Source organism: Notamacropus eugenii, chromosome 2 (genome assembly GCF_028372415.1).
Source record: "Notamacropus eugenii isolate mMacEug1 chromosome 2, mMacEug1.pri_v2, whole genome shotgun sequence".
NCBI classification, from domain to species: domain Eukaryota; kingdom Metazoa; phylum Chordata; class Mammalia; order Diprotodontia; family Macropodidae; genus Notamacropus; species Notamacropus eugenii.
Genome location: NC_092873.1, coordinates 473,714,858 through 473,727,188, shown reverse-complemented (window position 1 = coordinate 473,727,188; position 12,331 = coordinate 473,714,858). Strand labels below are relative to the sequence as shown.

General features: G+C 33.5%; 1 protein-coding gene across 7 annotated transcripts in view; it reads left to right on the top strand.

Annotated features, from left to right (window-relative positions):
• SUCO (SUN domain containing ossification factor) overlaps positions 1-12,331 on the top strand; it is an 86,816-nt gene that overhangs the window by 48,219 nt on the left and 26,266 nt on the right. For 5 of the 7 annotated variants that reach the window (XR_011975662.1, XR_011975663.1, XM_072648601.1 and 2 more), the window contains 6 exons: positions 3,434-3,541; positions 4,530-4,635; positions 6,905-6,925; positions 7,196-7,251; positions 7,771-7,862; positions 9,981-10,046. Coding sequence is in view for 5 of the 7 variants with exons in the window: in XM_072648601.1 (XP_072504702.1) it covers positions 3,434-3,541; positions 4,530-4,635; positions 6,905-6,925; positions 7,196-7,251; positions 7,771-7,862; positions 9,981-10,046 (449 nt within the window). In the remaining 2 variants the exon portion in view is untranslated. The remainder of the gene's footprint in view (positions 1-3,433; positions 3,542-4,529; positions 4,636-6,904; positions 6,926-7,195; positions 7,252-7,770; positions 7,863-9,980; positions 10,047-12,331) is intronic. The other 2 variants (XM_072648602.1, XM_072648605.1) reach the window with 1 other exon arrangement.

Genomic DNA, 12,331 nt, shown 5'->3' with positions numbered 1-12,331 from the left:
TCAAAGCTGTGAAAGTTATATGATCTGCTTCTCTTCTAAGTTTTTTATGTCATCATCTTTGATAGTAAGATCACATAGCCATTAAAAAAAACTTACGGAATATGGTGTTGGATATTGATCTAAGCCTAATTTCTTCCATGTTGCAATCTACCTTTCCTAGAATTACATTTTAAACAAGGCATTTTCATGTTTTCTAGTCTATTGAACACTGAGTGGTTGAGTTCTGTTGTTTCTCATTCTCTCTTCTGTAGTCTGTTGCATAGATCTTTTAAAAATTAGCACCAGATAATGTTTGTGGTTGTTGCTTTATTGTTTAGTTTTGAGTTCGGGAAGTGCTGTTCTTTCCTTCTTCATACCTTTTTCATTGTTTCCCCTTGGTAGTCTAGAGCTTTTATTTTTCCAAGCGAATTGTGTTACTATTTTAATGAATTCTGTAAATTATCCCTTTGATAATTTGGTATAGCCATAGAAGTGTAAATCAACTTCAGAAGTCGTCGTCATTTCTATTGTGTTGTGACGGCCGGCAATGAGCGCTGTGGTGCTCTTCCAGCTAGTTAGGTTGTTCTTTATTTCTTTACATTTTGTACTTTAAATTTTTAACACTTTGTAATTGGGTCTGTTTAAGTATTTTGTGTGCTCTGGTAGTTTGATTCCCAAATATTTTACACATTTTGCAATTGTTTTGAATGGGATTTCTCTTACTGCTAAGTCTCATTGGATTTTGTTATTACATAGAAATGCTATTGAGTTTTGAGGATTTTTATTTTGTAGCTTGCAACCTGACTGAAGATAGTTGAAAATCAGATGAACAAAGTAGCAATTGAACCACGTGAAATCACAATAAAATTTTAAAAAAATGAATGATCAGAATCAACTATGTTATATGCTAACAAAAAAATAGAGATATATTTAAAAATATAAACTACTCAAACCAAGAGAATACGAAAGAGAGCTCTTAAATCTCATTTTAAAAATAGAGCTAGCTGTAGTAGAACTACCAAAGGAAAAAACTCATTTTCTTTATGTTTTCACGGGAGAATTCTGCAAACTTTTAAAGAACAATTAGTACCATTACTATTCATATTCTCAAAAATTGAGAAAGCAAACACCCTGTCAGATTTCTTTTATGACATAAGTGTAGGTCCTGCTACCTAAACTAAAGAAGAATAAAGATAATAATATTAATGTATATTGATAATAATATTCGTGTATATTGATTAAAGGATCAAAATGAGTAAATTCTGTGCAGCCTACTGTGTTTTATCCAAGTAATCAGTCATTATGCAAGTTAGATTTATGCCAGGAATATAAGAATGGTTCACTATTAGGAAAACAATCAATATAATAATATTTAAAACAAAAATAAATCCAAAACCACATGGTTACCTAAATAGATTTAGGAAAATCTTTTAAACAATCATTTGTTCTTTAAAAAAACAACAGGGAATCTTTTTTTAATATAAAAATTATAACTGAAAGCAAGGATTGTATACAGTTGGTATATACTAGAAGCTTTCCCAGTAAACACAGGAGTAAAGCAAGAATGCCCATTGTCCCTACTCTTATTTGACATCATCCTGGAAATGCTACCAATATCAATAAAGAAAAGAAATTTACTGTAGGTAAAGAAGAGATAAAACTCTTCTTGTTGGTAATGTTAATAACATGGTGGCTTCTTGGAAAATCCTAGGGAATTAGCAAATGTACAAATTGAGACAATTACTTTTCTATGACATTATTTTGGTTCATTTGTGGGCTCAAGATAGAGCATAATTTAGTATCTTTTAATAAAAGTTCAATATGTCAGAATAGAAAAACATCAATCTTCTGTTTGTTTTTCCCTTATTTTTCCCTAGCTATCACAATTTTTTTGTTGTTTGTAAGTGACAGTATTATTCTTTGCTTAAATTTAGCTCCTGGTAGTCTCCAGCTTCATTATCTTTCCAGCACATTTCTTTCCGAAGAGCTCCCTGCTCCATTTTTTAAAAATTTAATTGTTTTCAACAAATTAAATGTATTTGTCATTGAAATTATTATTGAAATTTTAAAATGTTAATTCCTAAGACATTGTATTTTAAAGTCAGATTTTTAGCCATCATTGCTTATATTCATTAGCCGTGATTGAATTATGGGTTAACTGTTTGTTGTGGGGGGGAGGGGTGGTGTATCTTACTATACATGGATATATAGATCTGTTAAATTACCTAGACCTACATCAGGGATTCTTAACTTGGGATCTGTGAACTTGTTCTGAAAATATTTTGATATCTGTCCTGGCAATAGATTTCAGAGTATGCATGAATACGGTTTTTAAATAATTTGTTAGCTATATACTGACATAATTAGGCTTCTATATAACTGTCTTTATATTATTTTAGGCACTTAAACAGCATTATTTTCAGGTGTCCATAGGTTTCACCAGACTCTTGAAAGGACACGTTACCCAGGACTGAAGAATCTCTGCCTTAGAGAATTACATAAAGTTCTAAGAAATTGGCACTTATAGATTTCCTCAGCCAGAAAATGTTAGTGGTAGGGTTTGATCCTAGGTCTTCCTGGCTTTGTAGCTGGCTCTACTTGCATTCACCCACACTGCCACATCTATATGGTTATGGATTAAGACTTCCTAATGCTTTAAAAAAAATTCTGTATTCAGAAATACATCTGAGATTAAAAAAGCTTAAAAAACAAAAACAGAAGCACAGGCAGTTGTAGTTATTAACTGCCCTTCTCAAATGTTAGATGTTTAGGAGACGCACACACCTCCCTGATTCTTGTGTTTCACATTTTTCTGTAACTTTATTATAAGTTCTTGTGGGTAAAGACTATGCTTTATATTTATTATGTACCTCTTCTTGTCTGGCTAATTACTAATCATGTCGCAAGTAGTTAATACATCAGAAATACCATCCAGTTTTTGTTAAAACAGACAAGTATGGCAGAAATTTTCAAAATACCTTCCAAGCATTTCTTATATAGTGAAATTACATGCGTTTTTAGATAGATGGACTTTTAATCAGCATTTTTAAAAATAGATTGATGAAGTGTACTTAATCACAACTGTTTAAAAATTATTCTATAAATAACTGCACAAATTTAAATTTGTTTTAAGGAGCATTTTCTGGAGTTGATGCATATATTCAAGGAAAAAGAAATAGCAGCTTTTTTTTTTCTGTGAATAAATGGAATTCATAGAAAATGAGTTAAGGCTTTCAAGATAAAATCTTGTGAATTCACTGAAGTTGTTGATTAGCTCCCAAACTACTAATTCCCTCCCTACTGCTTTAGGTAGTGAAATGACTTGTTAATAAAAAGGCATTTTATTGTTTTTTAGTCTAAAGGAAAAATTCAAAACTTAAAGCTATTTTAATATTAATTGATTTGTGGTAATTGTAACAATCAAATGCAGGTAATATCTATGTTTTCTTTAAAGGTTTGTTATTGAACTCTGTGAGCCAATTCAAGTAAAGCAGTTTGACATTGCTAATTATGAATTATTTTCATCTACTCCTAAAGATTTTTTGGTGTCTATTAGTGACAGGTGAGTTCTTTTAAAACCTAAATCACCACTTTTTACGTTGTTTTCTATGTCCAGTGCCTCATTTTATAGAGGTTATTATTGATTCATTTTTCATAGTAAGATGTTATTTCTGAAGTTTTTTTAAATTGAATTTATGTTGATATAGTAGGAGATAAGTCTTTTGAATCCTTTAATAATGAAAACTATATTGGCAGTACAATTATCATCCCCAGTTTACCACTTTGGGAAGTTTTGAGTTTTAGCCTATTGCTTTTTTCTTGTAATCCTATACCCTTTCCAAACTTACATATGACTATGGTAGCTTTGTTTCTGCTCACCATTTCTCCCCTCTTCCCTTGTATTCTATATATAACACAGAAATCATCTACTCATTAATTTATGCTAATGTCATTTCAGTTTAATTCAGTAACCATTAAATACCTTCTGTGTACTGTGTATATACTGTACTGAGTACTGAGGATACAAATAAGAAAAGAAAGATAGTCTCTATGCTCAGCTCAAAGAGCTTACTATATAATGGAGGAACACCCCAAACAAAAGGAAGCAAATCTGGGGGCAGGTGGACACTAGGGTTTACCAAGGAGTCATCTTGTTCTGTGCAGTTGAAACCAGGCAGAGCTACAGAGGGAGAGCAATATGTACCGTGTTTTTTGGGTTATCTTCCATCATTGCCTTAATGTGCACAGCCCCTTAGAAATGACTCCAGATTTATCTTGTCCTCACCCTTGCAGCTGTTTGGTAAATTCACGCTGTCCAGAAATGATTTCCCCCTTCAAGAGGTGCTTCCTAGACTTTATTACAGGGTCTTCAGCAGTGATTACCATTTATATAGACAAAATCACTAAGGCAAAGAAATTGGCATTTTTATACTAAGCTAAATCAGTGTCAGCTTGAATAGAAAAACAAATTAGATAAAAACTTAATTTATAGCTTGTGATATAATATGCTAAATAATACCCCCATATGGATGAATGTGTTTGTTTTCCAGATATCCAACAAGCAAATGGATTAAACTTGGCACTTTTCATGGTAGAGATGAGAGGACTGTCCAGAGTTTCCCTTTAGATGAACAGATGTATGCGAAATATGTCAAGGTAATAGTTGGTAATAGAACATTGTACTTGGTAATGACTGTTCTCATTTAAAAAGTAAAATTCAGCTATGCAGGTATTAATCGTTTAATTGAAAAATTATTGTTCTTTGACTTGGATGTTTCATGGGGCAAACTGAAAGCTCAAATAAGTTCATTTTGTAAAATGGCAAATTAGTTTTTATTTTTTCCAAGGCTGCCTTTTTATAGTTGTACTTCCTATATCAACATCTGAAAGTAATTATCCAAAGAAATTTATTCTGTACCATTTCATAATGCTATTGTCTAAATTCTTCCCAATCTTATTTTTACATATTTTGCTGTTAATGATAAAGCAGATTTCTTTTCCTAATGTATTATAACCTGAAACATAGATTGTTATATTCAAAAGCAGTAAGATTTAAAAAAAAACCAACTATCTTTTTCTTCTACCTTAATTCTTTAGTTAATTGATTTGGAAGTCACTGGAACACTGTCCTATGCTAATTAATTAATGTATTTGTATTATAGATGATAATTTATTAGAAAGTAAAAATGTAGAGATTTCTGATGTACCACGAAGAAATGGTTGTAAAACTCTTGGTCTGGCCTTGTGTGTGCAAATTGAAATATGCTGTATGTGGAAATCCTGTAGAAATTTTGATGTTCAACTTTAAAGTTTTTTATTTAAATGTCTCTTTTCTACTCTCTCCTAGTTAAATAAGAAATTATAGTTAAAGTTAAATTTGAGATAACCTTGCCTTTCCCCCACTTTTCTGTCCATAGCTGCAAACTTTGAAATCACTGTCATGGCTAGTATAGTGACTTTTTTTGAATGGCAATTGCACTGATTACTTCTACTGTTCTTTTAGTAATTTCTAGCTAGCTGATGGTCTTCTAGGGGTTTTATCGTTTGCTTAGCATGTATTTAATTGGCATCTGCCAACGGGTAAACTTGTAGTATTCATAGTCTTAGCCTAAAAGCATTAAATTTTATTTTTCTTAACTTGCTTTTGATAATATTTTGTAGTAACAATTCAATAAAGGCAAAGTATTGACATGCTTGTTAGTTTATTTTCATTGCTTACATTATTAAATGTAGAAGTGCATTTTTAGCAGCATAAATACATTTTTATTTCAAAATTTACTGCCCAAGTTGATGAGTCCTTAAACAGATTATCCCCTTTTCATTATGGGAGGCTCGTGATTTTTTTTTTTTTTAATGTTTATTATTTTTGCAGAGTGGGCCATGCCAAGGTTTTTGAATAATTTGGTCTTCGTTGTCAGAACCAGGTTATCTCTGGCTCTTGTTCTGTATTGATCAGTTTCTCATACTGCATACTTGATGCAGTGGAAAGAGTGTTGTATTTGGACTCAGAGGATCTGGTTCCAAGTCCTACCCCTAATACAGTGTTACCCGGGGATAGTCACTTAATCTCTCTGTGCCTCAGTTTCCTTGTCTATAAAATGTGTTTGGCACTCATGCCCTGTGATCAAAAATCTACAATCTTAACATTATACTTAATTTTCTTTAACCCAATCCAAGACAAAACTTGGGAAATATACAAATTGTTCTTTTCAAACATTTTTTCTGTTGCAAATATAGTTTTACTATATATCTTCCAGTATCACCATATTTAAAACTATTAAATGATGTTTAAATACTTGCTATGCCTTATAAAAAAAAAAAAGTGTGTGTTACTTGCTTTGGCTTTGTCATTACTTTGCCTGAGACTATTTCTTTAAAGTAGGATGGCAAGCTGTAGATAATCTTTCATGTTAGGACAGTAACCTTCAAACACTACATCTACGTGTGTATACCTGTAGCTGATGTAGTAAAAGTAGCTGTTAAGAAACTGGTTATTTCATTCTTATATGCTATCAACTGATTAAAATACATTTTCACTCATGGGAAAATAAATTTTTGTGCATCTAATAAATATTAATGAGATTTACAAACTTTATATAATTTCAACAAACACAGTCTGGTCAGTTGCAATTATTTTAACTAAAGTAACCAAATGTTTGAGAATTATAAAACTAAATTTCTTTATTTTGATATGAGCATTAAGGTACATGTTAGATTATATTTTAAAATAGTAACGATAAAAATCAAGGTTCTAGTTTTAGGTTTTTTTTTTCAGAGTGCAAGAGTACTACAACTTTATCCATTATAGTACATTTCTTTCTGTACTTTCTCCATAAAATGTAATTTAAAAATATTTTAAGTTGCCTTTAGCATGTTATCTAGACTTTGTACTGATATCTTTTTCTTTTCCTTTCTCTTGCTTCAGATGTTCATCAAATACATAAAGGTTAGCGACCTTCTCTTTTGGAATGTTGAATGCATAGAGCTTGGTATATTGCGGCTCACCATCTTAATGCATGGCAAAAATAAAAGTTTCCAAGCCTCTGCCAGGCTTCTCTTTTTCCTCTCTCTCTCTTCCACTTTCTCTCTGGGAATGTAAAATTTTGTAAAATTTTTGTAAAATTATTGAAAGTGTAAAACTTGGATCTACATCTTGAATTGTAAATAAGGTTAAACATTTCTGGGTTTCCATTTTTTAAATGCTTTTATTCTTTAGGTGGAGTTGGTATCACACTTTGGATCAGAACACTTTTGTCCATTAAGCCTTATAAGGTAATGTAGTACAAATTGCATGGTTCTGGGAGAAAATAAACACTAGGGTTATTTCATAGAGTTTAAGGCCTTAAAAATATTTCACAATTTAAAAAAAATTCCAACATGTTTATTTTAACTGCATTATTTAAAGAGAGTTATTTCATGTTTGCATGTATAGATAGATACATGGCAACCTTGTTAACATGGAATTTTAAGAATTTCATTAAGTTGGAATCTTCACATTCATGTTAGGGTTAAGTTCATGTTTTTGTTGATTAAATATAATGTGGAAGAAATTTTAGTTGATTAGTTTATTAAAAATATTTTAATTATATTTCAAAGTATCTTGTATTTTTGCATGAATTTGAAATTGTAATCATAGAAAACCTTGTAAAAGCTTTTGATTGCCCGGAATATGTTCTTAAGCTAGCAAAATTTTATTGACATTGTTATGTGGTTAACATGTATATGTGCTTTTATGAGTATAAGCCTTTTCAGCTTTGTATTGAGAATCTCATTCTAAATTGCTGTTTCTAGGGTATTTGGCACCAGCATGGTGGAAGAATATGAAGAAATTGCTGATTCTCAATACCAGTCTGAAAGGCAAGAACTATTTGATGAGGACTATGGTAAGTAACCTACAGAGGTAAACAAGATATTTAAGCATTTTGCTTTTCCTTTAATACAGTATTTCCTTGTTATTTAAAAAAAAATTATTGAGTGATCCTGGTTTTGCAGTTTGGGAAAATAACCAAAATATGTGGCTTCAGTTTATTTTTGGCCATTTTTAACACTAGTGTATCGGTGTTTTGTTCAGTGGTTTTTTTCTCTTGTGCATTAAATGGTATCTGTTCTATTCCTTGACTTTAGTTCTAATTTCCCTTCTTGAGCTGTATGTGGGTATGTGTGTGTCAATGTATATGTATACATGTGTCTGAGGTATAGCCAGGTTAAGTGACATTCTCGTTGTCCCATGGCTAGTTAGATTGTTTTGAGTCAGGTCTTCTAACTGTAACCCCCAGGACCCTATCGACAATGCAGAGTCTGGAAACCTGAGTTTAATTGCAAATGTGCTCTTTGTATTATTTCAAATGTACCTTTGTAACTTTCGCCTAGTCACTTAACCTCGTTGGGTGGGCAGTATTTTGTTCACTTATATATGACATGTATAAATAAAAGGGAATTGATCTGCAAGATCCCTTTTAAATTTTGAGTTCTCTAATGTTATAAATGCTCCATTGTTTACAATCATCTCTATAAGATACCCTTAAATCTATATATCTAACTCTTTTCTTGATTTTGTCACTCATCTTCAACTATCTCTTGGACTTTTCAGACTAGATGAGTGTCAAACCCAACTCAATGTCTTCTACTACCAGCTTCTTTTTAAACTTCCCTATTTTTATTAAGGATATTAGCATCCTCCTTCTAGGAAGGAAGGAAACAAGTTATTTGTTAATTACCTACTATGTGCCAGGCACTGAACTAAACACTTTACAAATATTATCTCATTTGATCCTCACAACAAGAGGTAGGTGCTGTTATGATCCCCATTTTACAGATGAGGAAACTGAGGCAAACAGGTTAAGTGAGTTGCTCAAGATCACATAGCTAATAAGTGTCTGAGACTGTATTTGAATTAGGTCTTTCTGACTCCAGACCCAGCACTCTGTCCACTATATCACAGTTATTGTCACCCAGCTTTGCAGTCTCAGCATTGTCTTCTACTCCATACTTAACTTTATCCCACACCTCTCAGACCTTGTTCTTTCTGCCTCTTTATCTCTCCTACCAATCCCCTTTTGTCTCATTATATTGCTACTGCCTTAGTTCAGTCCCACATTACCCCCACTAGACTGTGAGATCCTTGAGAGCAGGGACTGTCTTTTGCCCCCCCCCCCCCTTTTTTTTTTTGTATTCCCAGTGCTTAGTACAGTGTCTGGAACGTAGTAGGTGCTTAATTAATTGGAGTGACTTTTCATCAGGACTATGGCAATGGTCTCCTAATGGTAGCCCAGCCTTAAGTCTGTACTCCATTCTAGATAGCTACAGAAGTGATTTTCCTAAAGTATATGTGTCTGACCATATTACTCCCTTATTTAATAAACTTTAATGACATCTTATTGCCTTTAGGATCAATATAACCTCCTCTCTGACTTTTAAAGCCCTTCACAAGTTAGCCCAAGCCTGCCATTCCAGCGTCATTATAAGAGCACACTGTAGAGTATAACCTTCTAACCCACTACACTCCAGCTAAACTTAGGTTCTTGCTGTTCCTTATCTATGACACTATCTCTCTCATTTCCATGACTTTCTGTTAGCTGTCACTCATGCCTGGAATGCCCATTCTCCCAATCTGCCCCTTAATCTTTTGTCCCCTTCAAAATTCAGCTCAGGTACTTAAGACATTTTGCATAAAAACCTTCCTGATATTTTCTTTCCCCTCTCTTCTCTCTCCAATGATGCTGTCCCCTCCTCCTGTCAATGTATTTTATTTTGTATATAGTTATACATCACATGATAGAATATTAGCTCTTTTAGGACAGGAACTATTTGATTTTTGTTTTTGTAGTCCTACAGTGCACCTAGCATTCTGTTGGCACATAGCAAAAAGTGCTTGATAAATAATTGTTGATTGATTTTCTCAGTGTGTGGGTATTCCCAATTATTTTATTTTTAGTTTTGTGTGTGACGATAGTTGTTGGTATGATGTAAATTTTATGATGGCAAACTTTTGTTTTAAACAGATTATCCTTTGGATTATAGTACTGGGGAGGACAAATCTTCAAAAAATCTTCTTGGTTCTGCTACAAGTAAGTATTTTTCCCCTGACACTTTGTAGTGCTTTCCAAATTCTTTCATTCTGTGACTCACTTGAAAATTTCTAACATTTGCTGTGACACCCTCTTGCTTTCCTTATATCCACGAAGGGGAAAAAATCCCAGACTATATATCTCAGAATGTTGAGGTGTCAGCATCTATAAAGGAAAATGACTGTGTTTAAGATGCAAGTAAAATACCATTTTACTAATTGAGTATTGTATGTACTCTGTTTTAGCCATAATTTTACATTGGTCAAATTGGAAATGAAGTGTCTTGTTCAAGGAACAGCAAGGAGACACAGGGTGTGTGTGTGGGGGTGGGGAGGCAGGGAAGGATATAGGGTGTAAAAAGACTAGAAAGTTGGGGAGTGGGATGTTATGAAGAATGATCCTGGAAGTGATAAGGAGCCACAGGACCCTGGAGTTTGAGTGTGTGAGTATGTGTGTTGGGATGGTGGCATGATGTGGTTAGAGTGGTACTTTATTTAGGAAGATCGTTTTGACAGCTAAGTGGAGGATGGACTGGAGAAGGTAGAAGCTGCTGTAAGTCATCCAGGTCTTTTTGAGACCTGAGATGAGTACTTACAAGTAATGAAATCTAGGAACCTTGGCAAGGGGTCAAAATCACCTTTCTGTCAGATAGGGACCTTGGTTCGTTGGGATGATGATGATAATGACAACGTCAGTGATGACTAAAATATAACACTTTGAAATTTGCAAAACTTTTTGTTGAAAACTTTGCCTGATAGTGTTTGTCATTATCCCCGCTTTAGATAGGAGGAAGGAAACTGAGATTGAGAGAGACTGTGATTTGCCAAGGGATACACGATGCACAAGCTAATAAGAGTCTGAAAAAGCATTTGAATTTAGTTCTTCCTAACTCCATGACCAGCACTGCATTCACTGCACCATTTAGCGGCCTCCTACTTTAATCCATATATTTATATTTTGGTATTAAATTATGTCAGCAGGAAGACCAAGCAGACAATATTGGGAGCATTACAAATCCCAGGTTTAAGCAGGGAAGCTAAATGTGGGGTGTAGACAAAGGAATCTGTTTTTCCCCAGAACCACAGAACTGTTGGAGATCTCCCATGATTCCTGTTATGCCAAGGGCATTTCTGTCAATTCTAGGTTGAGAGGCTAGATGAGTTCATGTCAATCTGTTGATCTTATTTCAGTATTAAAGACTCTCCATAACTTATGTATTAGGCTTTAGCATATATAATAATTGATCATCTTTGACCTTAAAAAGCCCCCAAATTACAGCTGGAGACAATTAATTTTTTACAAGTGCTAATAGAAGTATAGTTCTCAGAATAATTTGTGAGGCTCTTTGTATGCTTTCAATTACATATGACAATAGTAAATTAATTGTAAATAATGTCTTATGAGCATGTTAACTGGACCTTGTATCATTATCGAAATTTAGCAATAATCTGAACATGAAGCTTTGGATTCATAACCCATGAAAAATGTCTTAACTCTCTAGGTGTCCTTTGAGAAACTCTCCCTGAGTACAGTGAATAAGGTTGGCAGCTAGAGGTTCTGTAAAATGCTCAAAGATAATTTTTCAGATAATTCACCTTTAACTTGCCTTTCTCCTTCTACCTTTTAATTCTCTCTGTCATTCCCGCTCCCAAATCAAGAGAAAACCATGAATTCTACTATGAGTACTACTCCCTCCAGCCTTCCCTTCCACCCCTTCTTCCAACATAAGATTTTGGTAAATTTGCTGCATTTTGCCTATATGTGTTCTCTTGGAAGGTATTTGTGTTCTGATTTATCTTTGTGGTGTGAACCCTGGGTTTGTGAAAGCTGTGCAAATAGTGTTCTGTTAAGTTCTACCATGTTGAAAAGGCTCCAAATATGTTCCCAGAAATAGACTTGTCTGATCTGCAAGAACAAGTACAAGAGAGGCTCAAGACTTGCTGATGTATTATTTGGCAAATTACATGGCAAATCATAAAATGGAGAAAAGTTCAGAGTGGCCTTCATTTCTGTGTAGCCCTAGTGGAGGCAGAGCAACAAAAAAACAAGTGTTCTGAGAATCATATGATTTTAGAACATTAATAAACATTAAGGTAATTTGTTGGCACCTTAAGTGAAATCCTAATCCAATAATCAGATCATATCAGTAATCAAAATCATATCAATATTGACGTACTTACTGTAAATGAAACCAGAAGACAAAAGGTATTTGACTCTAAATGGACAGATGACTTGGAGAGCCTCATTGAAGAAACCGATAAAGGAGGTGGTAGAGACGGATTTTA